The sequence below is a fragment of the Oryctolagus cuniculus genome, chromosome 21 (assembly GCF_964237555.1).
Source record: "Oryctolagus cuniculus chromosome 21, mOryCun1.1, whole genome shotgun sequence".
NCBI lineage: Eukaryota > Metazoa > Chordata > Mammalia > Lagomorpha > Leporidae > Oryctolagus > Oryctolagus cuniculus.
The window spans coordinates 26,962,602-26,988,381 of NC_091452.1; the positions used below are offsets into that span (position 1 = coordinate 26,962,602).

Sequence of the window (25,780 nt, forward strand, 5' to 3'; positions counted from 1 at the left end):
CGCCCCGCCCCGCGCCGGCTGGGAAACTGAGGCTGGGGCGGGGCGCGCCGCGGCAGGCGTCCGGGCGGAGACCGAAGCACAGCCAATGGGGAACCCGGGCGGGGCGGGGCCCCCGGAGGCGGAGCTGCGCCCGCCGCGAGCTGGAGGTCAAGGTGCAGCTTCCAGAGCGCGCCCGGGCGCCAGGCCAAGGCCGGCGCTGGGAGCTGCTGCTCGGGAGTCCGCGCCCCTGCCGTGCGCCGCGGGATCCCCGGAGGCGGGAGCGGCAGGCCTTGCCCCAGACACGTGGAGCCAGCCCCGCCGCTGCCTCGGGACACTGGCTGCGGGGTTCAGAGCTGCGTGCAGAGAGCACCGCACGTGGCGCCGGCTGCTTTCTCCGGCAGCTTCTCGGGCAGACGCAGGTCCCCCGTCCCCGGGGAGGTCCTAGGCTGCCAGGCCCTTGCGGTTGGCCCCAGCCCCTCCCGCCCGCACCAGCACCAAGCGGAGAAGCTTTTGCCTTGATAAAGCGGCTTTAATATTCTTGACGGGCAGGAGGCCCAGAGCCCTGTGGCGAGGCCTGCGATCTCCACCCTAGTGTCCATGTGGGTCTGCACAGCGGCCTGCAGGGGGCGGTGAAGGGGGCGACTCGCCCTTAGCCTCCAGGAAGCTCCCTGGGGGTGCCGGGCTCCAGCCAGAGGGCCTGCAGGCAGAGGTCCGGAGCCTCGGGGCTGGCTGGCCTGCCGCTCAGGAGTCTGCCCTGGCCTCCCCTGGGTTCCCGGATGCGCCTCAACAAAAATAAATAATGTCCAGGTGTCCTTGCCCCCCATCAGGGTCCTCTGTGCTTCCAAGCGACACTCCTGGAAGAGGTTAACGACGTGCGACTGGCTACACGCTGAAGCCATACACGGGAGGCTGGGAGAAGGCAGGAGCGGCAGCGTATCCATAGGGGAAGCTGGCGGGGGCAGGAGAGGCCGCGGGGCCTGCCGTCAGCATCAGCTGCTGGCCTGCAGAGGAGAAGCTCAGTGAGCAGCGTCCCGGGGCAGCCCTCATCACCCAGGGGTGGAGGCGTGGGCAGAGCAGGTGCCTGGAGGCGACGGAGCTGCTGTGGGGCCAGCCAGAGGCCGGCCAGGCTAGCGGGCAAGCCTGTCACTTACATAGCTCAATCAGCTGGGTCTCATTCATGCCCATCAAAATCTAAAAAAACCAGATCAACATTAATGGGGGTGGCCGCACTGGCAGGAGACGGGCCCAGCGGCGCTCACACCACACCGTTGGGCCTTGTGAGCCCCACAGCCAGCCAGCCAGCTCAGGCCCCAAGGCCTCTCTAGTTTGCGCCCCCACCAGGCCATCCCAGCTGGGCCCCAGCCAGGCCAGTGACTTGTGCTGCCCAGGCAGGCAGGGAGGGACACAGCAGCAGCGCCAGCAGTGCGGTTGGCAGTACCTCCACCTGGAAGCAGGTGCTCCCTCGGAGCCGGGAGGACAGAGGCGGTACCATGTTCCTGGACACACTGCCCTCCCACCTGGCGGCCGGCAGCCCCCACCCACCTGTCCCCATCAGCCTCTGAAGGCCCACCCCCCACCTACCCAGCACAAGCAGGGCGGGCTCCACCATGCGCTCCTCTTGCTTGCGCAGACTGTCCCAGGCATCCAGTTTGTCCACCTGCAAAAGAGGCGGGAGCACGCTCACTGCCCACCTGACCGAGTGCCAATCTGGGCCTCCAGGTGAGCGCAGGATGGGCGGCCAGGACACAGAGCTCCGGGAGAGGCGGCGCTAAGCACGTGCCTGGGGGACAGATGCCGAATGGCCTGCTCCGCACCCCAGCACACAAACCAGGATGAGGTGAAGCCCCAGCTGCTGACCCACCCTGCTCTCCCAGTGGGCACTGGGCCCCAAGGTGCGCTGAAGCAGTGGTTGGTGGCTACAGGCTGCCAGTGTGGCCTGGCTCCTGGGGACTCCTCTGGACAGAGACACCATTGCTACCAGTGCTGCCCCCATGCACGGCTGCTCCTGCAGTGCCCACTGAGAGGGCGGGGACCTGATGGAGGCAGTCAGCATGGCACTAGCGAGGCTGCCAGCAACTGTGAGTACAGGATTCTTCCAGACGAGCACTGAGGACTTAAGGACAGTGCTATGCCAGCCACGGGCCAGGGCCGAGGAGGAGGGGCGTGACGGGGCCTGTGGTCTGGCCTCTGCCTGCAGCTTGCTGACTCCCACAACCAGGTGTCAGCTGGGCCAGCATGCTCCCTTCACCCAGAGCACCAAGGCAGCTGCTTCCACAAGGGATGCCGTCCTGTCTGGGTCCCTCATCCCCACAGGTCTGCTATGTCAAGCCTGCAAGACCCCCCGCTTCAGCTGAGAACCAGCCCACACTCCCGCACTGTTGACCCACAAGCCTCTCACTGGCCCCTCCTCCTCCAGCCCCCTTCCTGCTCCAACAGGCAAGAACAGGAGGGCAGGTGCCATGGTAGCCACCACGTCCTTAGGTACTAGTGGAGGTTTCTGGAGACCCTGAGCTGACGCCGGGTTACCTGTGTGCTCACAGCACTGACCAGCGCCATCAGCCACGGCGTGCCAACCCCTGCGGCAGTGACCTCGCGGAGGTCCGAGCGGGCCCAAGGTCCTCCCGTGCTAACCCACGGCCTCTGCTGCCAGGAGGAGCTTCCAGCCACACTCCCTTCTTTCCGCACAGCCTCTGAAGAGACCGCATTCAGGTCAAGAGGCCCGAGGATGGATAAGAGCTCACCGTGACAGCAGTCCCAGGGCAGACTGCGCAGGGCACCAACACCTCCTGCGGGGAGCTGTGGTCTAGTGGGTTGAGGAACCAAGGACCCTGGCAGCTTGTGCAGCGCAGGTCTGCATGGCCAGAGATGCCATCGTCCCCTCACACTCACCATGCTGTGCAGACAGGCCTGGGCCACGCCTCTAAACAGCTTCTGGGATGGCCCTCGCCACGGGCTGAGCAGCCCCCCAAAGGCTGGGCCAGGTGGCACCAGGGCAAAGCTGGGGCGCTGGCCTCCCCTTCCTGCTCCTTTCTGTACTCCACGCTAGACTGGGAGGCTCCTCCTGCCTCACACAATGGCAGGTAGCCTTAGCACGAAGGCTGTGTGTGCCTACCTGCTGCACAGGTGGCTGGGCAAGCAGGTGCCTCTTCCACAGTGCTGGAAACCACATGGGGGGCTGGCACTGTGGCATAGCAGGTAAAGTCGGAGCCTGCAGTGCTGGCATCCCATATGGGTGCCTGTTTGAGTCCTGATTGCTCCACTTCTGATCCAGCTCCCTGCTGTGGCCTGGGAAAGCAGTGGAAGATGACCCAAGTGCTTGGGCCCCTGTACCCACATGGGAGACCTGGGAGAACTCCTGTCCTGGCTTTAGATTGGCTTGGCTCCAGCCATTGCAGCCATTTGGGGAGTTAGCCAGCAGATGGAAGATCTCTCTCTCTCTCTCTCTCTGGCTCTGCCTCTCTGTAACTCTGCCTTTCAAATAAATAAATAAATCTTAAAAAAAAAAAGAAAAGAAAAAAGAAACCACATGGGCCAGACAGGCCCCTGGACAGTAAAGCTGGGTCCCACACAGTTCACTCCAGGACTCTACCCTACCGACGCCGTCACTCAGCGGGGTGTGCAGGGGAAAGGACTCGGTGTGCTCAGCAGTGGGGTCACCACCAAGAGGTTTGCCAGCTGCTGTACCCCCAACGCTGCTAGCGGCCCTCAGGTGAGACAGCCTTGCCCAGGGGGCTGTGTGCGGGAGGCGCCATCGGAAGCCGACGTGGCAGCCGGCACCTGTCATGTTCCTCATGGAGCCTGCGGAGCTGCTGGCGAGGGGTGGGAAGTACTCGGTTCTACTCAGTGCCCAGTGAGTCTCTACAGGATGCTGGTGCTGGGCAGGGGAGAGGCTGTCCCCCAAGGCAGGCGAGGGTGGGGTGGGCCACATGGGCCGGTGTCGGAGGGGCTGCGGCCAGGACTTACCTTGCTCAGGTACTCCCTCATCACCTGGATGAAGTAGGGCATGGCGAAGTCCATGAGGTTGTGCCTCCAGGCCAGCTCGAGCACCACGTCCGGGTGCAGCAGGTCGTAGCAGGTGAAGAGGGAGGCTGCAAAGCACTCCCGCCTGCCCTCCTCCAGGAACCACTGCAGCAGCTTTGTGGCCAGCTCGGCGTCCCGCGACTCCGCCGCGTGCTGCATGGCGTCCTGTGGCCAAGACGGATGCTCAGCGGCATGGCCTCGGCAAGCAGGCAGCGAGGCCTGGAGCCTGCAGGGCGGCGAGGGCAGCCCTTGCTGCTTCTGAAACTCTGCTCTCCAGGGGCTATGAGCAGGGACCAAGCCTGGGCCTCTGGGGCTCTGCGGAACCTGTCCGAGGTGGCATGCCTGGTGCATGCGCCTGGCGATGGGGTGAGGGCTCTGCCCTGGGGCCAGTGTCCTCACAGGGAGGGAGGTGCAGGCCACCAAAGGGGGCCCAGGCCCTCAGCTCAGTGTGCAGTAGTGACGAGGGGTGCAGCTGGTGCTTGAGAGACGGTGACCGGCTTGTTCGGCACTGCAGCCTTCAAATTCCTAACTGCCGCTTTCATACCTAGAAATCTGCTCAATGACCCCCGCGTGGTGACCAGCCCTGAGACACAGCGTGCTTTCTCCTGCCGGCTGGGCTTGCTCACCAGCCTCCAGCACAGCCCTCTGCCACGTTTCCACTGATGGGGACGCTGAGACCTTGAGATGGAGCCTGAGACAATCTGCCCACTGACCGTGCTGTGTGCTCTCAAGGGACAAGCCTGGGGGCGGAGCGGTCCTCGCCCCACATGCCCACCAACACAAGCATCTGAGGTCTGCTCTCGGGACACCAAACATACCCTGTGCGCCAGCTCCCAGGAGAGTACACCCGCACCTCGTGGCCAAGTCCTGGTTTGTCCCCGCCCTGTCCCTAGCAAAGCACATCTGGATGCTTTTTTGTGGCCACAGTCGGCACAGACTCAAGGGAGAGCTGCAGGGGCCTGCAGGGGCAGCACCTGGTCACAGCGGTCGTCTCCCGTGTGTCCTCCGCCCAGCTGGCCCACCCTGGAGCGACTTCTCTTCAGCCCGCCTGGAAGTGGGCATCTACCTGCCCGTCTCGGGTCTCCCAGAGCTTTTGTGCTCAGGACCCGAGTCCCGCTGCTTGCTGGCGGCTTCCAAGAGGACTCCCCACACCCACACCAGCCGCCCAGGGGAGCTCTCCCTCAGCGTCCTGCATCTCCACCTGGAGCCAGCCTGCATCTATCCCATGACCCCCTGTTATCTCAGACAGCCCTCAGCCTCATCCTCGTCCCTCTCCTCTCAGACCATGGCCTGCGCCTCCACCCCGGCACCCTCGCCACTCACGGCCCTCACGGTCCCTTGTCTCGTGCCTCGTGCACAGTGTACACATGGTGGTGGCCAGGCTGACCCCACCCCAGTGCTCTCTCAGCTGCCACAGCAGACCCCGCCCTTCTCCAAGCTCAATTCCAGCCGTCTGGAAACACTTCTTCCTGTCACTCCTTGCATGAGTCGCTGACCTGGCCACCTTCTCCCAGGAGGACTCCTGGCTTGAGCTCTGCTCCAGGGCAGGCTCCTCCAGCAAGGCGGTGCCGACACACGTGGGGGACCAGGGCGCACTGGGGCTCCTGAACAATGTCCCCAGCCCCCACCTCCTGCACGCAGCAGCACCATACTCAGTGACAGCCAACCGTCCCCAGGGGCTCCATGTTGCCACAGGCTGGGAACCACCGACCTGGGGGCAGGTGCTCAGCCACTTTCCACCTGTGGCTCTGTCCTGCTTGTGTCCCTTCCGCGCTGGCTGGAAGAGGCCAGCCCCGGCAGAACTCACATCACTGCTCACTCATCACTGCCCGGTGACGAGGCTGGCACCACGTGAACAGGACAGAGTGGCTGCGACCAGCCGGCCAGGCCCCTGCTGTTTGGCCTCAAGAGCTTAGGCAGCGTTTCCTCTCAGTCCCCTCTGCATGGGCCTGGTTGGCCTGCAGGAAGGACCATGAGCACGATCACCAGAGGCTGGGAGACGTCACGAACAATCCGAAACAATCCCAAACACTGCAGGTGACAACCTGGGGGCAGGCTCACCATGAGGGATCAACGGCTTCAACGGGGCTGGAGCTGCAACCCAGGTGCCATGGGAGTGAGCCCCTACCCGTGTCCTGGGAAGACGCTCAGGAACGCCCAAGGACAACTCTAAGGAGTGAGACCCTCAGGCCAGGCTTACCACCTGCTGGGAGCTTCCGGGGTCTCCTGGCACACAGAGCCCTGGGGTGCAGCTGAGCCACACAGCAATCATGACTCTACATGGCACATCATGACCTCACATGCACACCATGAAGTCACAGAGCACATGACCTCACACAGCACACCGTGAACTCACATGAACTCACACAGCACATCATGACACCACACAGCATACTACATCACATAGCACACCATGACCTCACACAGCACAGCATGACGTCACACAGCATACTATGATACCACACCACGCATAATGACCGCACGACACATCATGATGTCACACAGTACACCATGACCTCACACAGTACCTGCAGCATGCTGACATTGCATGGCACACACAGTACATCATGACCTCATCTAGTATGCAAAGCACGTGACCTCACATGGCACAGAGAGCATGTGGCCTCACACCACCGCCAAGGACCCTCTTGTGCAATTCCGCCTTGCCCCACTGGGACACGGGCATGCCTAGCAGAGGATGGGTCTGGCAGCCTCCCTGGGCAGCCCAGCCTGACCAGCAGGTGCCCAGATCCGCAGCTGAGAGCAGTGCTAAGCCACCTCTCACTGGCTGAAACAAGTGTTTTGAGTGTGATTTAAATTTAGGTGTTTTAATCCCCGAATCTTGACAGGAAGCAAAGCAGCGGCAGAGAAGAGGGCCCTGCTGCTGTGTCTGGGTCAAGCGAAATCCCACCTAACTGCTGGGAGAGGCGGCTCCATGAGACTCCGAAGGGTCCTACAAGTTAAATACCCTTCGAGGTGCTCCTGACCGAACCCAAGCCCACTCCACGCTCCAACAATGGTCCCCTCCACCCTGCAGGAGGCCCTGGGAGGGGAGGCAGGCCGGGGGCCTAGCAGGCGGCGGGCGGGGTGGGGCCACCGACCTTGTAGAGGTGGTCCTTCTTGCAGAGCTCCACGCTCTGGGCCCAGCGGTTGCTGCCCTTGTACAGACAGGCAGCGATGCGCCGGAACTCGATCAGCTGGTGCTTCTCCAGCCGCTGGGCCAGGCCAATGTTGTCGAAGTTGTCATAAGCATCAATAGATGCCCTCAAGCCCTGGGAGGGAGGAGGGTATCAGCCGGTGCCCCTGCCCCTGCCCCGGGCCACACACAGGCCCCTCTCCCGTGGCGAGCAGACCCCGTCTCCACACCTGATAGTCCTCCTCGTCAGTCAGCAGCTGGTTGAGCGCCTCATTCACGCTCTTGTTGTTGTGGCTCTGCACTGACCGCAGGTAGGGCTTCACCAGGGGCAACTGGCCCACCTGCCGAGTCAGGAAAGGGGGCGCTCAGCCACGCCCATCCCCCCAAGACACACTGACAGAGGAGCAGAGGCATGCGGGCCAGCTCCAGGGCCACAGGACATCTTCCAGACACCCGGGACCAGGGGACTACACACAGCCTGCAAGGCCGCTGGTCACCAGCCACCAACTCCATCTGAGGGCATTATGGCTGGAATGCAGAGCTGTATCTGAAATCTGGATCAGTTAAATCTTGAGTTGGCTGGGGATCCATCTGGAAACTGTTTCTAGGGGCCTGCCGCACTCTCCTCTGGTCACGGGGTTCTTACCTTTGCAAAGAAACCCACGGTGCGGGTGTGGTCCAGCCGGGGCGACAGCACCACCAGCAGGTCATTGATGAGCAGGGGCTTATAATCCAAGTAGAACTGCAGGGCTTTGTAGTACAGCTCCACGTTGGCCACCTGCATGGGGCAAAGTGGAGGGTCACTCCTGGCCCGGTCTCCAGGCACCCCCTGGCTCCCCTTCACTGCCTTCCAGTTCCTACTCAGATGGCACCTGACTCATGAGGACTGCTGTGCCAAGCCCACGAGACCCAAGGCCTCGAGGACCTGCCACCCACCTGTGGGCTTTCTGCTGACATGGGCATCATGTAACACACTGGCCAGACACGCTGCACCCTCCCTTCATAGGCAGGGTTTTGTGTCCTTCCTCACCCCAGCATCTGGCCCAGGACCTGACGCAGGGTCGAGGCTCAGTCAGTATCTGCTGAATGAATGCATGAGGTATCCTGAGCCGGTGACCCAGACACCTGTTGTGTCCCCATTGCGTTAGAGGCAGCCGCCTTGGCTCTCAGACCCTGGATGAGGCTGTTGGCCCGGACAGAGCAGGCACCCGTGGCTAGGGCTGGGCCAGTCTGGGCAGACCCTATGTTGACAGGAAGGCGCCTTCCAGGTTCCAGAGTTGGGCAGGCTGCTGTGCCTTTCCATGTTCCCCGCTGGTCCTCATCACTCTCCTGCTGGGCAATTTGCTGTCTGCAGCACTCACAGCCGCAGCCTTTTACACAGCTCTGCTCTGCACGACAGAGGCGGTTACTGCCATGCGGGAGGGCACAAGCCTAGCCAGTGTGACACACACAGAGGTCCAGGTCCAGCCACCCGCACAGGGCAGGGCCAGTGCCACAGCCGTCCCAGGGGGCGGGGGTGGTCATCCACTGGTGCCTCCAGCAATGTTGGGTTTAGGGGGCCAGTGCCTTCTGCAGACCAGCAGGTGGAGGCAGAGTGCCCACACACTCCCTGTGGTTTGGTAACTTCAGTCTTTTTTCCTTCTCCTCCTCTGCTATAGGGTTCAGCACCAGCACAGACTCTGAGGACCTAGGACCTGCCTGAGAGGCAGAGCAGTGACCTGGCCCCATGACAAAGCTTTCTCCGGGCACCAGCCAGACCCACCCTCTGCCTATTGTCTGCTGTGGGCACATCTGCATTTCAGCACTGGGACCTGTCGCCCTCCTAGGTTCCTCCTGAAGGATTCCACTCAAACGTCTAATACACAGAAGGGGCAGTGAGAAGGTCTCGCAGGGTGGAGGAGCGTGGGCAGGGCTGAGGTCCACCTTCTGGGGCAGTCACCACCTTGACCACCGTGAAGCCCCACTGGCTTCACCCTTTAACAACACGGCTCCCCGGCACTGCTGTGGGATGAGCAGAGCATGCACCAGCAGAGCCCAGGCCGGCAAGGTTCTCCGTGGTGGGCTGTGTGAGCTGGCCGAGCTGACGGTGGTGGTCAGTGGGGCTGCGCATCAGCAGCCCTGCTCTCTCCTCTGGGCATCTGGCACAGAGGCTGTGCTCAGCCCCTTTGCACAAGTCCATGTGGCATGGGCAGTGCTGAGACCTGTGGTTGACGTGGGTCTTTGCTAAGCTGCTGGGAGGTGGAGCCTCTGTCACCCGAGGATCCAGTGGGCTTCTGGGAGCCCACGTGCAGCATCCAGTGCTTCCATCTGGGAGCACTGTGCTGTCCTCTGGACCCACCCTGTGAGACAGCCCAGGGCAAAGCCGCTGGCCACGCCCACTTATGCGGGTGGTGAGGACGGCCAGCATGGGCCCCTGGGGGACAGGGTAGAATCCTGACAAAACTGAGGCTTGGAGACTTGGTCATGAACTCCAGGGTGACCAGCTGGCTCCAAATGAATGTATCACATGACCTGTGAGAAGCCCCTACTGTTGGGGCCGGCGCTGTGATATAGCAGGTAAAGCCGCTGCCTGCAGTGCCGGCATCCCATATGGGCGCCGGTTTGAGTCCCGGCTGCTCCACGTCTGATCCAGCTCTCTGCTATGGCCTGGGAAAGCAGTAGAAGATGGCCCAAGTCCTTGGGCCCCTGCATCTGCATGGAGACCCAGAAGAAGCTCCTGGCTCCTGGCTTCGGACTGGCACAGCTCCAGCAGTTATAGCCATTTGGGGAGTAAACCAGCAGATGAAGACCTCTCTCTCCCTCCCCACCCCTCTTTTGCCTCTCTGTAACTCTGTCTTTCAAATAAATAAATAAATCTTAAAAAAAAAAAAAAAAAAAAAAAAAGCAGCCCCGGCTGTAGGCCAGGTTTCCGCCATCGCTCATTTGGTAATGAGGAGCCACTGCATCCTTTACCAGTGGGACCACTGAGGGTCAGTGCAGTGACACTGTGGCCCACAGGGACAGCAAATGCCAGAGGCAACAAGCCCTGAGCGTCACAGCAGTGACACTGGTCCATGGTGACAGACAGCGAGTGGACGAAGCGACTTGCCAGCTCTATCCAGGCCAGCAAGGCCCTGCTCAGCCCCTGCCACCACGCAGATTCCAGAGCACGTCTCCCACGTGCCCAGAACGCAGACAGACTGTCATCACTCCGACGGCTCCAGTGCCATCCGGCCGCCTTCCCGTGTGGGCTGACAGGACTCCTTCCTGCGTGGCAGCGTGGCCAGAAGCATTACGCATGGCACCAAACAGGACCTGGTTGTCAGCCCGTCCAGCAGCACCAAGATGCTCTCCTCTCCCACACAGTGGGGCTCATCAGTCTCCCTGCCCCCATTATCTGATGTATGCTAAGAGCAGAAAGCACAGCCGCTTCCACAGAGGAGGAGGGTCAGTTTTAAAATGCACTGCGGTGTCAGGGAGTATGAAAACAGCACATACGGGCTTGCCCAGGTGTGGATTTCCCAGCAGGTGGGGGACGACCATCCCACCGGCAACCCCCCACTGACCCACGGCTGGGCTGGGCGCGACGCCGCCCTGAGGCCGCTGACTTCACACATGCAGGAGGCATGGACATCGTGCCCCGGGGAAGCCCCTGGGGTTGGACCTGGAGGACTACTCCTTCCAACAGCTCCCAGAAGAGCTGGAGGCTGAAGGCCTCGCTCTGCAGCCCACCTGCTGCCCACGCCCACCTCGGTGACTGCGCTGCCATCCCCAGCCCCTGCTTGGCATGGCAGGACGGGGGCGCACTGAGTATACTTCTTTCCTGGGCAGACAGTGGAGGGGAGGGGCTTGTGGCAAATTATTTACCCCAGTGTCGGGGAAAGAACGAGGAAACTGTGGCTTAGCGGTTTAAACTGCCACTTGGGACACCTCTGTCCCACATTACAGGGCCTGGCTCTGAGTGCGACTCCAGTTTCCTGCCAATGCAGGAAGGCAGTGGTCATGGCTTATGTAACTGGATCCTTGTCATCCTAGCAGGAGACTTGGATTGAGTCCTGGGCTCCTGGCTTTCGACCGGGCTCACTTCCAGCTGTTGCAGGCACTGGGGCAGTGAACTGGCAGATGGGGCGGGTAGGGGGCAGCAAGGAGGGGCAGGCAGAGTCTTGGGGCCACAGCTGCACTCAGTCCTGTCTGCAGCCTGCCTGGGAGGCCCTAGATGGGTCGCCTGCCCTTTCTCCATGTCAGTCTCCTTCATGCAGACGGACATAACCCCTTGCCCAGAGCACAGTGAAACTCACAGGAGCTGCACATGCATGAGTGCAGCGCACAAGGGGCCCACACTGGCGCTCGTCACACCCCCACCCTGCCCTCTGTGCCCACAGCAAGGCCCAGCAGACCCAGGCTCTGTGTCCCCTCTTACCTTGGCAATGACGTCCTTGAACTGACCTTCTTTCCAGGCCTCTGTGGGGTGACTGATCATGGTGAGCACGGCGTTGTCGTACTCTTCGTACTTGTCGTACAGGAACACCAGCTCTGCCCAGAGGTGCGCCTGTTCCGCGGCCCTCAGCACCTGAAGGGGAGGCGGGGGCGAGGTCAGCTTGTGCCACGGTCTGGCTCGGCGGCCAGGGCCGGCGGAGGCACAGATACCTTGGGGATGTTGACGCGGGACCAGAAGAGCTCCAGGTGTTCTGGCATCTTCTGCGGCTTGAACTTGGAGTAGAGGATGGCCAGCTCCGTGAACATGCCCATGTGGGCCCGCTCCAGGCCCAGAGCTGCCTCCAGCAGGGAGATGAGCTCCTCAAAGTAGCCGCGATCCTGGCAGGCCAACAGGCACGTGTGAGGCAGAGCCGCGGCCACCCTCGACCAGGGGCGGGTGGTCCCTGGGCAGGCACCATGTGCGTGCTGCACCGGGCCATCTGGCTGGGCGACTGGTTGGGAAACTTGGACCATTACCACGTTGGCAAGGGGCGCAGCTCACTGAAAACACTCATGTTAGCAAGTACAAACTCGTGTTGCCATTTTTATGAAAAAAAGCGTGAAACCAATCAAGTAGGCAATGGGCTGACGGGGCCCAAGGACGCTGAGCTCTGAGCTCTGTCCTCACAGCTCACTCATTCTGGGGCCTTGAGCCCCTGTTAGGATGCCAACCCTCTGTCCCCTGTGTGACGTGTCCCCCAGGGTGATGGACAGCCCCTTGCATTCAGGTGCAGCTCTCCTCTGTCCCACTGCCCAGACAAGGGCCCAGCCCTGCTGACTGCCTCCCTGCCTGTCAGTGGCCACTATGGAGGGCCCATCATCAGGCCCTCTCTCAGGATCCCAGTGCTCCCTGGCCCACCCCTGCTGCCTGTAGACCCAGGACCGCCCCCACTCACCCCCGAGGCCTGTTCCCACAGCCTCCCTGCCCTCTCTGCAGCTGGCTTCGGCATGCATCCCCTCCTGCTCTGTGCCCGTGACACCGTCTCTGGGTCCTGGGTCCGCTGCCAGCTGCTCCCGCTCTGGCAGCACAGACCCCTCAAGTGCATTGCTCTGGGCCTCCGCAGGTTCTCTGCAGCCCACCTGGTCAGGCTGGGACTCGCCCTCAGCACTCCCGGCCACCAGCAACCTCTCCCCTCAATGCTTCCACCCAGCACCTGCCCAGCACATCTGTGAGACCCGGTGCCTCCTGGGCCCTCTCACTCCCACTGCTCCTTCCTGTCTTCCTCGGCCCACTCATGCGGGAGGCTCCAGGGTCCAATGTTGCCTCCCTGCCACCTACACTCCGCCCAGCGGATCTCTCGCAATCCCGTGTCTTTAGATGCCACCTGTCAGCAGCTCCCCTTTTACCTCCCCAACTGGGCTCCTTCACAGAACACTAAACTCTATTTCTAGCTGCCTGACACGCCCATCAGAACAGCCAATCAGCAGCTCCCACCAAGCACACGCACCACGCCTAATTCCAGGCTCCCCTTCCAGCACTGCCTGCCTTTGGCCTGCTGCCATGCCACCGATGGTAACCACAGTTCTGCTTGTTCAAGCCCCAGGTGGTCCTCGATTCTTCTCTTACCCCATGTCGAACCCACGAGCCTTTTGGATTGGCTGCACATTCAGACGCACCTCAAACCTGACTGCATCCCATCCCCGTATCGCCACTCCCTGCTTGGTCAGCCACCAATCTCCAGCAGCTGGCACAGCCCCAGCCCTGCCCCTCCCCACCCGCCTGCACAGACCCTTTAAGGAACTCCACAGCCGGATCCCACTCCAAGCACAGGCCAACTCCTTCGGAATGGCCGGGCACCATCCACCCTCCCTCCTCTATGGCTCCCACCTTAGGACGTTCTCTGGCTGGTGACCCTTCCCTCAGTTGGCCCCATGACCACGTTCTCAGTTTCTTCAGGTCTTTGCTCAAATGTCCTCCTCTCCGTGAGCACGGCCCAACAAACCCTTGTGAGTTGCCGCTGGGCACTCCAAGGCCCCCACACCCGTGCCATCTCCCCTGGAACTCACCACCTCCAAACACATGGTGTCACTAGTTGTCAGGCCTGTTGCTCATCTGCCAACCTTACTGAATGCAACAGGGGTACTTCTGCTTCATCTACCGACGCTTATTTAGAATAATGCCCAGGACTCGGCAGGTGCTCACATACTCGCTGAATCAATGAGTGCTTCCAGTGCGGCCTCGGGGCTGCCTGTTCATGGCCTCCTGTCAGCTTTACGGTTCCTTTCTCAAGCTCTGCGCGACAGCACGGCTCTTCTCACTGCCGGGGCCCCAGCTCCATGGCAATAGCAACGCGGCTGAACAAAGCCAAATCCCAGTCTGCCTGCACTGACCTTACCAGTGTGCCCCACGACGACAGTGTGCCCAGCCCACGCCCGCACGGCCTGACTGCAATGGGAACCCAAGGACCACCCGGGGGTCCCTTTTGTGCTGGTGCTCCACAGCCAGGGCATCTGAGGAGCTGCACACTGTGGGGAGCTGGGGTATGGGTGGAGGGCTCTGCCACAACTGGCCTGGTGTCCCCAGCAAGGTATCCACCGAGGGGCTTCAGAAAGCCCCAGGACTTCCACAAACCTAGGGACAACACTTTGCACGTACAGGCACCGCGCCATGAGCTCCACATGCTGAGGGAGCAGGACCTCCTGGGCCCGGTCCGCCCCGACCAAGGGTGAGTCACCTGGTAATATTGTATCAGGTCCTCCAGCTCGTCTGCATGAATGACGATGTGCAGCCCACACAGCTGTGCAAGACGGAATTCCTGTCCGTCCACGCAGGCAAAGCACACCTGGGGGAAGGAGGGGCCGGGTGAGGTGATGGGACACAGCACCGCGGCGGCTGGCCGGTAAGGCGTGCAGCCGCACGCTGGGGACTTCCAAACTGGACCCTGAACAAGTATGAGTGGGCTTCGAGCGACGCACAGAAAATGTGTATTATGAAAACACTATGCCATGCAGTTCAACACTTGCTGCACCAAGACAAACATCTCTTCACTTCCTTTCTTCCTCCACACCTTTTGAAGCCTCCTCATCTGACAGTTGTACGATGAGCAGAGACCAGGAGAAAAACAAATGACATTTGTCACTCAGTGGGTATTCGGGGCCACAGGAAGGAAGGCGCTCATGCATTATCGCTGGGGCTGAGCAGTGCAGGTTGCCTGGTGACAGGAAGGCGTCTAGACTCCGGCTGGGGTGCCAAGCATCTCTCAGAAGCAGAGCTGGAGAGCAGCTACTGCCTGAGCAGGCTCCTCTGGGCGTGGTTTATTCGGAGGAGACCATTTCAGTTCTTCGCTACGGAACCAGTTTAATGCACGCCACCACATGTGCACCTAGGCCCTGCCCACTCCCTGCCACAGCTAGGTCTCTATGCAGACTTCCCAACCTTCTAGACACAGCCCACGCTCTCATGGGGGTAAAGTGGAACACGCAGATTGGCCACAACAGTCACGTAACCCAGGGGGCGCTGAATGGAGCTGTGACCTCTGGTTCGCGGCCAGAGCTCTCACGCCCGACATGGAACTGCATCACACATTCTGCTTGGTGATCGACTTCTCACCCTGCAAACAGCACCTATCATCTGGAATAGCAGGGTAGCGTCACAATGTGCACACCAGTTGACCAAGGCCTTGAGACAGGACATTGGAACTGATTTTAATCTTTGATTAAGCAGCGCTTAAGACTGAGGCCCACTCTTTGGCACATCTTTTCACAAAGCATTTTCTACTTAAAAGAGGATTCTGATATTACTAGAGAGCCTCAAGACAACCTGCCCCCATCAGTCTGTTATAAACGACTAATAATGTCAGCTGACACTCATGCTAGTAATGAGATGGACAGAATTTGCAGAAATGTTAGAATACATATCCTACCAATAATCCCATATCATCAAGGTAACGAGGAGCTTGACTGGGTCTGCCATGGGTTTATTGGGGGCCTTTGCTTTCAACCATGATGCTAGCTGACGGGGTTCTCTGAGCCATCCCAGAGGACTTACAGCTCTGCCTGGACAAGAGGCCAGCAAACGGCCTCTTCCCTTTTGGCAGAAGAGTGTGGGGCGTAGCAGGAAGCCCAAGGAGAACGCCTGCTAGACCAGCCTCCTCTGGAGGCTTCCCACGTCTTACCTCCTTCCACGTCCGGGTGCTGTTGGCCTTGCGGCTGCTGTCCACTGCGGCCTGATACTCACCAAGGTGGACCAAGGTGGAAGCCAGGCAGGCAAAGTTAGAAACACTGCTATACAGCAGCTTGGCAGCCTCATACATCCCCTCCTTGTAACAGCGGTCTCCCACCTGTGGACAATTGGGGAGCTCTGCTGAGACCCTGCACCTGGAGAGACCTCCCCAGAGGGAGAGGGGAGAGGGGAGAGCGGAGACGGACAGATCTTCCATCCGCCGGTCCACTCCCCTCCTCAAGGTGAGGATCTGGCTCCTTCTTCCTGAGAAAACAGAAGCCACCAGCAGGGTGCATCCATAACACGGGTGCTGGGGCTGCCTCACCTCTCTGTGGCCTCAAGGCCAAGCCACAGGTGCATGTGACTTTTTCTGTTTCCTGTGATCAGTTCCACCTCTGCCCAAACCACTCCTTACAAGCACACAACACAGCAAGGCCCAGTCGTTCCCATTCCCACCTTCCCTTTGGGCACACATCTCAGGGCAGGCGCCCACCTATGTAGAGCAGCTGTCCCTGTGCCTTCCCTCTCTTTGAGATCTGCTCCACTGCTCCCCAGATGGGTGCCAAGGTGGTGCCAGCCTCTCTCCATCCCCACTCCCCCCTGCTGTGGGGCTTTGGGGTGCCCCAACCTCCACGTCTGGGTCATTCCCTCTGACCCTACACCCCCATTGCCAAGCTCCCCCACATGGTCATGGCTGTGGCCTGTGCACTCCAACATCCTGCTAATGTGCACCCTGAGAGCAGCAGTGACGGCTCAAGTTAACCGGGTTCCTGCCACTCATGTGGGAGACCTGGGTTCTGTTTCTGTCTCCAGTCCAGCCCACCCCAGCACACTGTGGAGAGTGAACCGGTGGATGGCCAAGGTGTCTCTCTCTGCCTCTCAGATAAATATAAATTTAAGAATAAAAAAGAGACTTTCTTAAGGAAAAACACTCAGGTTTTACGTTAATTATTTTCTCTAGAATTTTATTACATGATAAATTTTTAACCTCTTTTTTAAAAATTAAATATTTATTTATTTGGAAGGCAGAGTTACAGAGAGAGACGGATAGACAGAGAGAGAGAGAGAGAGAGAGATCTTCCATCTGCTGGTTCTCTCCCCAAATGGCTGCAACAGTCGGGCTGAGCCAGGCTGATGCCAGCAGCCTAGAACACCATCTGAGTCTCCCACTTGTGTGACAGGGTCCAAGTACTTGGGCCATCTTCCACTGCCTTTCAAGGTGCATTAGCAAGGAATTGGATTGGGAGTGGAACAGCTGGGAATCCAACCAGCACTGTTACAGGATGCCAACATCACAGGCGGTAGCTTAACTCACTGTGCCACAATGCTGGCCTCAAACTCAAGGCATTTATACATATACATGTGTGTATGTGTGTGTTTGCGTGTACACAGCTGAAATCATTCCAGAGTTAGAAGGCATCCTACTGTCCCTGTACCTCTTCTTATTTATTACTTTTTCCAAGAGTAACATTTTAACTGCATGGCAGGCTTTATAATTTTTTAGACCTTTCTTTTATTTAAAAAAATTGGAGGGGGGGTTAGGATTTGTTTAAACATTTTGGTTTCTTTTTATTTATTTGAAAGTTATGGAGTTACAAAGGGGGGGGGGTGTCTTCCATCCGCTGGTTCACTTCCCAGCTGGCTACAATGGCCAGAGCTGCACCAATCCGAAGCCAGGACCCAGGAGCTTCTTACAGGTCTCCCACGTGGGTGCAGGGGGCCAAGGACTTGGGCCATCTTCTACCGCTTTCCCAGCCCATAGTAGAGAGCTGGATTGGAAGTGGAGCAGCCGGGACTCGAACCAGTGCCCATATGGGATGCCAGCGCTTCAGGCCAGGGTGTTAATCTGCTGTGCCAGTGTCGGCCCCACATTTGGTTTCTCTACAGTATAAAATGCAATGGGGTAAATCACTGGGTGGGACACTGCATCCTAGGTTGGAGCGCCTTGGATACAGTCTCACCTCTGCTTCCTACCCAGCTTCCTGCTAGTACTTCCAGAAGGCAGCACATGACGGAGTTCCTGGCTCCTGGCTTTGGCCTGGCCCAGCTCTGGTTATTAGAGACATTTGGGGAGTGAACTGAGAGATGGAAGAATTCTTTCTCTCTCCCTCTGCCTTTCTAATACATAAATACACCTTGAACAGCAACAAGAAGGGTCAGTGTTGTAGGCTAAGCCCCCAGTTGCAATGCCAGCATCCCAAATCAGAGTACAGGTTCAAGTCCCAGCTGCTCCACTTCTGATCCAACTCCCTGCTATGGCCTGGGAAAGCAGCAGCAAATGGCCCAAGTGCTTGGGACCCTGCACGCACATGGGAGATCCAGATGGAATTTCAGGCTCCTTCTACCTGGCTAATCATGTAATCATTTGGGGAGTGAAACAGATGGAAAATTGATTCTGTCATTATGCCTTTCAAATAAGTAATCTTCAAGAAAAAAAAAGTTCATGGAAAATGGAATTAGGGAGCTGGCGCTGTGGAACAGTGGGTTAACATCCTGGCCTGAAGCGCCAGCATTCCATACGGGTGCCAGTTCGAGACCCGGCTGCTCCACTTCCAATCCCGCTCTCTGCTGTGGACTGGGAGGGGAGTGAAAGATGGCTCAAGTCCTTGGGCCCCTGCACCTATGTGGGAGACTCAGAAGAAGCTCCTGGCTCCAGATTGGCGAAGCTCCGACTGTCGCGGCCAATTGGTAAGTGAACCATTGGATGGAAGACCTCTCTCTCTCTTTGCCTCTCCTCTCTCTGTGTAACTCTGACTTTCGAATAAGTAAATAAATCTTTAAAAAAAAAAGAAAATGGAATTAAAGGTTTATTTAAAAAACAAAACAAAAAAACCTGGGGCCAGTGCTGTGGCATAGTAGGTTAAGCTTCTGCCTGCAGCACCAGCATCCTATATGGGTGCCAGTTCATGTACCAGCTGCTCCACTTCCAATCCAGCTCTCTGCTAAGGCCTGGGAAAGCAGTGGAAGATGGTCCAAGTCCTTGGGCCCCTGCACCCATGTGGCAGATCCGGAAGAAGCTCCTGGCTTCGGATCTTCCCAACTCCAGCCACTGCGTGAACTAGCAGATAGAAGACTTCTCTGTCTCTGTCTCTCTCTCTCTCTGTAACTCTGCCTCAAATAATAAAATCTTTAAATAAAACAAAACAAAAACCTTAAGTGCAGTATCTTTCAACAGGTACCAAGGGCAAGTCAAAGTCCATGGCTTTTAATTTATATACCAACAGGAGCAACAAGTTTCTTAATTTCACATGTGGCTTGTTTCTCACTCTCACGAATCTGCACAGCTTTAAGGAGCATTCCTGGCCTACACCTGTGTCAGTCGCGGTTCCGGGGACACAGCTCACCTGCTGGATGTTGGCATTGTTGGGTCCATTAACACAATCTTCTAGCTCAGACAGACGGCTGGTTTTAGCCAAGGCAAAAATAAGCTCCGTCTCTACGTACGACTCATGGCTCCTCTTCCTGGCCATCTGCAGGAATTTAACTAGATCTTCCCAGTTGTCTAGATGGAAGACAAAGACACTGGTCATTTTCAACAATCCCTCCCATCCCACTCCCACCCTGGAGCCCACCCACACACAGCTCACTGAGAGCCCGCCTCAGGTCCTGCCCTCTAGCCCTGACCCAGGAGGGAGAAAGGGAAGGGGCAGAGCCACACAGGAAGCTCCCAGGGACGGGAGCCACCGAGTCCCCAAGCAAAGGCTTCTTCTGGGGACAAGAGAGGCTGGTGCCACAGCGACAGAAACGCCAGCAGATGATTCCCGGGACGCTTCGGGGTAAGTCAGGAACTTTACAATTACTACAACAGTGCTGTCGGTCATGCTTAAGCTGCCTCGCCTTGCGAGGGCGGGTGAGACAGACGCAGAGCTAGTGTCACTGACAGGATGACACTACCTCGAGTCTCTTGGAAAACGTTCACTGGGCTGTGCCCTCTGAAGTCACAGGCTCCTGGGAATCCCCCTGCCTTAGCCAGGTTTCACACGGGCGGGAAGTGGCGCCCCCTGGCGAGCAGATCTACTTACTGCTCCTGCTGGCTGCCTGGACGACCTCCAGGTAGGAAGAAGGGTCATCTGCTCGGATAAAGGAGTCAATAGCTTCCTTCACCAGTTCTTTGTGGAGCTGGGCACGGGCCAGCTGACTCCACACGGCAGGCTCATTGCACTTCTCTGCAAACTCATACGCGCGGTCCAGGTTGCCAATATGCTCGATCAGGACCTGGGGGTCAAAAAGAGGACCCGCGGTCTCCAACACGCGCACCCGTCTCTACCTGGTTCCTTACGCTGCCTCAAGTGGCAGGACCATTTTCAATTCTGCCCTCAGCAATGATGAACTTAGTATTTCTCAGATGGAAGAGCTGAGGGAGAGACCAGAGCTGCTGTGTGGGGAGACCAAGGGCAAATGGCCAGGCTTGGCTTCCCGGGCTGAGGGCAGAGCCCAGAGCAGCCTCCTATCTCAGGAAGAGAGGCAGCACGACAGGGCACTGGCTGCCAGCAGGCTCAGGGGAGTGCTGGTGTGAGAGCCACAGTGGGCAGAAACACACCTGCCAACCAGCCTGGAGGCCGGATCTGTGGCACGGGCCGCCGCCACGTGGCAGGGTGGTCCCTCTCAGAGCAAGGCCGTGGCCCACACGTGCACCCGACAGAAAGGCTTGTAGATGGAGGCTTCACAAGCATGCACAGAAACAGCACAGGAGGACATAAAGGTAGGACAGCAATTGAAGTGATACGTCCTGTGGTTCACACCCATTTGCAAATAAAGCCGGTAGGGGCTCAGACTGGAAAGAAGGGAGCTGGCTTAAGGGAAAAGAGTACCTGGGGAATGGGAAGGCGGGCAGGGGCCTGGAAGGATTGCTCTGGGTGCTCAACCACTGAGCAGACGCTGCTATTGGGGGCGTCCTGGTGGGAGTGTGTGTGGAGGAGTCGAAGGTGCACATGAGGATAAGGCAGGGCACCCCCAAATGCCCCAGTGGGGCCAAAGATGTGACCTTTTTGCTAGGTGCCCGCAGAGCTGCTGAGGAGAGAGGTGCTACCACCAGCAAATGGGAAGGGGCAGAGAAGAGCCCAAGAACTGAGAGGCACTGGAGGACTTGGGGTTCTGACACCGCCCCCCACCTCCCCACCCCCAGCAGTGAGCCACACTCCAGGAGGCGGCTGGCTGGGGTCCCACAAGACCACTGGTGGTCAGCCCACCTGGATGGCGGAGGCATTCACGTCAAACTTGCGGAAGATAGCGAAGGCCTCTTCGTAGAGCCCACTGCTCACAGCGATGCTGGCAATGTCTGGGGCGTCGTAGTTGTCCAGGCGACTGATATAGTCCATGACCCGCGTGCGGTCCGCCTTGACGGCGGTCAGGATCAGTAGATTCTGGAGGTTCCTGGGGAGAGGGGGAAAGGGGGGAAGGGCACGAAGGCTGCTCACAACACATGCCCGGCAAGCCAGGAAGTTTAAACACCAGCAGTTGACATGCATAGAGGGACAGGCAGCGGGAACAGGGTGTCTGTGACCATCCCCACGTCCCGGCTCCTGCCATCCTCACTGTGCCTTTCCCAGGTCTTAGCAGTTCTTGTCAGTTTTGCTGTATATCCTGTACCCCTGTGCAATGTACATTGTGTTTCACATTTTTAAACTTTCCTTTTCATTAATCACACTGGATGCATTCTTACAAAACTTCTTTTCCTTATTCAGAAGCATGGGGATGGGAAAAGAACAAGACAAGACACAATTTATTAAGACTCTAAAAAAGAAATAGCAGCTAGCCAGTGCTGTGGCGCAGGTTAAAGCCCTGGCCTGCAGTGCCAGCATCCCATATGGGCACCAGTTCGATTCCTGGCTGCTCCGCTTCCAACCCAGATCCCTGCTAATAGCTTGGGAAAGCAACAGAAAATGGTCCAAGTGCTTGGGTCCCTGCACCCATGTGGAAGACCTGGAAGATGCTCCTGGTTCCAGATCTGCCCAGCTTCGGCCATTTGGAGAGTGAACCAGTGGACAAAGACCCCTCTCTCTGCCTCTCCCTACCTGTAACCCCTACCTGTAACTCTGTCTTGAAAAAGTCTTAAAAAAATAAAAGAGAAATAACCACACAACCATTATCAATTGACTCGGAAAAGCATCTGACAAAAATCTAATATCCATTAATGATAAAAATCTCTCTACTAGAAGGATGCTTCCTGGATCTGACGCTGATGCCACCTAAGGCCTACAGCCAACATCAGGGTAAAGGTGGGAGGTGTGACCCTCTCCCCTAGGGTAGCACTGTAGAGTCAAAATCAAAATGGAGAGAGTGTGGCTAAAAGCTAATTGCAGATCTCTTGCTTCTGTACATTTTAGCTTTGCTTGCTAACGGCTAAGGGTGTATCTTGTGAAACTATGTGGGCCCAAATTCCCAGGAACTCAGTTGACAGAAATGTGTCCTTCACTGTTATCTTGGATCTGTTATTGGGTTTGTTATTGTTGTTAACTGTTATCTTATAACCATATCTTGGACCTGGATCTGTTACTGGGTTTGTTATTGTTATCTTACAACCATATTCTGTGTTTTTTTTTTTTTAATTATTCACTGCATACCAGGGGCCTGGTTTGAAATTGAGAGCCCTAGTAGACAGAATACTATAAAAAACTGTGTAACTCGCTGTCGGGCGTCACACTCTGGTAAAGAGTGTCAGGTCCCTGTCGGTTCCCAGTCCCAATTGGTTGCCTCGACCTTTTTTTTTTTTTTTTTTTTTTTTTTTTTTTTTTTTTTTTTTTTTTTTTTGACAGGCAGAGTTAGACAGTGAGAGAGAAGATAGAGAGAAAGGTCTTCCTTCTGTTGGTTCGCTCCCCTAATGGCCGCTACGGCCAGCACCCTGCGCTGATTTGAAGCCAGGAGCCAGCTGCTTCCTCCTGGTCTCCTATGTGGGTGCAGGGCCCAAGCACTTGGGCCATCCTCCACTGCCCTCTTGGGCCACAGCAGAGAGCTGGACCAGAAGAGGAGCAACTGGGACAGAATCCAGCACTCCAACCAGGACTAGAACCCGGGGTGCCGGCGCTGCAGGTGGAGGATTAGCCTAGTGTGCCGCGGCGCTGGCCTTGACTCTCATTTTCAATAAAATTCATGTGTGACTGTCACTGGTTTTTGTAATATTCCATTTTAGCTGACGAGTGGATGCAATAGCACTTAAGAGAGGATGTCCACTCGGGGCTCCAAGCAAGGCAAGGCAAGGGAACAAAAGGCATCCAGGTTAGGAAGAAACAAAACTGTCCCAAAGTGACTCAAACAATTTCAAGGAACCTACCTACAAAGCAAATCCTAGACTAGGCGAGTTTAAGCAAGGTTGCAGAATCAAAGGTCAACATACAAGACTCAACGTGCTTCATGTACCAGCATTATTTAAGAACATATGGCCAAGAAAGATCGATGTACAACAGCTCCAAAGATGTTAATGCTTAGGAATAAATGTAATAAAATACAAATGTATTTTATTATCCCTGAAACTGTAATTGCTGATGGAAGAAATCAAAGATCTAAGTAAATGCAGAAACACATCACCTTTTAATATTACAAAGGCATAAACTCTCTCTAAATTGGCCCACAGATTTCATGCATTTCAAATAAAAAAAATCTCTGAAATTGTCTTGTAGATACAGATAAGCTAATTCTAAAAACTGTAAAAGAAGGCAAAAGAACCAGAATCGCTAAAACAATTTTGAAAAAGAATAAAGTTAGAGGAATCATACTACTAGGCCAATTTTTTAAAAAAAAAAGATTTATTTATTTATTTGAAAGTCACACAGAGAGAGGAGAGGTGCAGAGAGAGAGAGAGAGGGAGAGAGAGAGAGGTCTTCCATCCGCTGGTTCACTCCCCAATTGGCTGCAACTGATGGAACAAGGACATTCTCCCTCATTGCCCAAAAGAGATAAATATTGGAATGTATTCCTTGACCTTGAATCTCAATTCAGTCTCACACCCCATTGCCTTCATATCCCACCCTCTACAGAGCCACCTGAAAGACCAGTTGCTCCGAGCACTTGAAAGACCAATTCCAGGAATTCCCCTTTGCCTGCTGCCCCCTACCCCACCCCCATCCCCAGTCCTCCACATGTTCCATCATTGTGCACGTGGGGAGTTGGTCACCCACCTCTACGGATTTATTTTCTCTGAATAAATTCGGCCTGGCTGTAATTTCATACACTATCTCCTCTCTATTCTGCACCTCTTTTCCTAACAATTTGGTGCCCCTGTGTGAGGAGGCACCAATCTGCAACTCTTTTCCTAACAGCAATGGCCAGAGCTGCGCTATCTGAAGCCAGGAGCTTCTTCCGGGTCTCCCATGTGGGTGCAGGGCCCAAGGACTTGGGCCATCTTCTGCTTTCCCAGGTGATAACAGAGAGCTGGATGGGAAGTGGGGCAGCCAGGTCTTGAACTGGCGTCCACATGGGTTGCTGGTATTTCAGGTAGCAGATTTACCGGCTAGGCCACAGTGCTAGCCCTGCCAATTTTTTTAATTAAATTAAAAAATTCATTTGAGGGGCCAACACTCTGGTGTAGTAGTTAAACCTCTGCCTGCAGTGCTGGCATCTGGGTGCTGATTCAAGTCTCTACTTCCGATCCAGCTCAATGCTGATGGCCTGGGAAAGCAGTGGAAGATGGCCCAAGTGCTTGGGCCCCTGTATCCCAGTGGGAGGCCCAGAAAAATTCCTGGTTCCTGACTTTGGCTTGGTCCAGCTCCGGCCATTGTGGCCATTTGTGGGGGTGAACCAGTGGAAGAAAGACCACTCTCTCTGTAACTATCCATCTCAAGTAAGTAAGTAAATCTTTTAAAAGAAAATTTGAGAGGCAGATAGAGAGAGCTCCCCAGGTTCTGGCAGGGGAGCCTCCCCTAGGTGCCTGTCTAATGGATTTATTTATTGGTGGTTCACTGTCTCATCTGCTAGTTCCCTCCCCAAATGTCCGCAATGGTGTGAACTAAGCCAAAGCCAGAATCCAGGAACTCACTCCAGGTCTCCCATTCGGGTGGCAGAAAGCCAATCACTCGAGCCATCAATGCTGCCTCCCAGGGTCTGCATTAGCAGGAAGCAGGAGCAAAGGGCTGCAGCTGGGAACTGGACCCCAGTACTGCTCTGCTATGAGATGCAGGCCTCTTAACCAGGAGGTTGGCCAATTTTTGACGACGACACAAATGTGGCTGAATGGAGAAAGGGCAGTATTTCTACAAACAATGCTGCAACAACTGTGTTCGCTAGGGAGCTAGAACTTAGCTTATGTGTGTGTGAGGGGCCTGAGAAAAACAGCAGCTGCAAAAACTCACCTTGGAAGCAGCCCAGGATTTTACACTGCAAAATTCTGCCCAGACTCTGATATCTTTAGAGGTGGTCTCAGCCCTTCCCCCACGGGAAGCTCTCCAAGAGAGTCCTCTCTAAGTGGGAAATTCAGCCTCATAACATTGAGCAATAAATCCATTAGACAGGCACCTAGGGGAGGCTCCCCTGCCAGAACCTGGGGAGAAATTTTTCCCAATTGACACTCAGCAAACTCTTTGTCCTGGAGGAGGAGAAAGAGGAGGAGGGGCCGGCGCTGTGGCTCACGCGGCTAATCCTCCGCCTTGCGGCGCTGGCACACCGGGTTCTAGTCTCGGTCGGGGTGCCGGATTCTGTCCCGGTTGCCCCTCTTCCAGGCCAGCTCTCTGCTGTGGCCAGGGAGTGCAGTGGAGGATGGCCCAGGTGCTTGGGCCCTGCACCCCATGGGAGACCAGGAGAAGCACCTGGCTCCTGCCATCGGATCAGCGTGGTGCGCCGGCCACGGCGGCCATTGGAGGGTGAACCAACGGCAAAGGAAGACCTTTCTCTCTGTCTCTCTCTCACTGTCCACTCTGCCTGTCAAAAAAAGAAAAAAAAAAAAAAAAGAAAGAGGAGGAGGAGGAGTTGTTGGAGGAGGGGAAGGAGAAACTGGACCCCTTTCCCTTTTAAGCCACAGTCTGAATACAGACAGCCCATGCTCAGCCTGGCCTGCCAGGTGTATTCTCTCCACTTAATGACGTGACCTTGCCCTCCCT

The 25,780-nt window shown here is 56.9% G+C and overlaps 1 protein-coding gene across 2 annotated transcripts in view; it reads right to left on the bottom strand.

The window, feature by feature from the left end:
* Positions 1 to 487: 487 nt before the first annotated feature.
* Positions 488 to 25,780, bottom strand: part of CLTCL1 (clathrin heavy chain like 1) — a 110,759-nt gene continuing 85,466 nt past the window's right edge. Inside the window, exons 20-33 of one of the 2 annotated variants that reach the window (XM_051837308.2) lie at positions 20,942 to 21,125; positions 19,775 to 19,967; positions 19,097 to 19,254; positions 15,706 to 15,870; positions 14,266 to 14,373; positions 11,762 to 11,929; positions 11,535 to 11,684; positions 7,782 to 7,913; positions 7,366 to 7,476; positions 7,101 to 7,271; positions 3,943 to 4,164; positions 1,561 to 1,636; positions 1,131 to 1,170; positions 488 to 980 (exon numbers count right to left, since the gene is read on the bottom strand). In XM_051837308.2, the coding sequence (XP_051693268.2) occupies positions 1,151 to 1,170; positions 1,561 to 1,636; positions 3,943 to 4,164; positions 7,101 to 7,271; positions 7,366 to 7,476; positions 7,782 to 7,913; positions 11,535 to 11,684; positions 11,762 to 11,929; positions 14,266 to 14,373; positions 15,706 to 15,870; positions 19,097 to 19,254; positions 19,775 to 19,967; positions 20,942 to 21,125 (1,858 nt within the window). In that variant the 3' untranslated portion in view covers positions 488 to 980; positions 1,131 to 1,150. The remainder of the gene's footprint in view (positions 981 to 1,130; positions 1,171 to 1,560; positions 1,637 to 3,942; positions 4,165 to 7,100; positions 7,272 to 7,365; positions 7,477 to 7,781; positions 7,914 to 11,534; positions 11,685 to 11,761; positions 11,930 to 14,265; positions 14,374 to 15,705; positions 15,871 to 19,096; positions 19,255 to 19,774; positions 19,968 to 20,941; positions 21,126 to 25,780) is intronic. The other variant, XM_008250238.3, reaches the window with a different exon arrangement.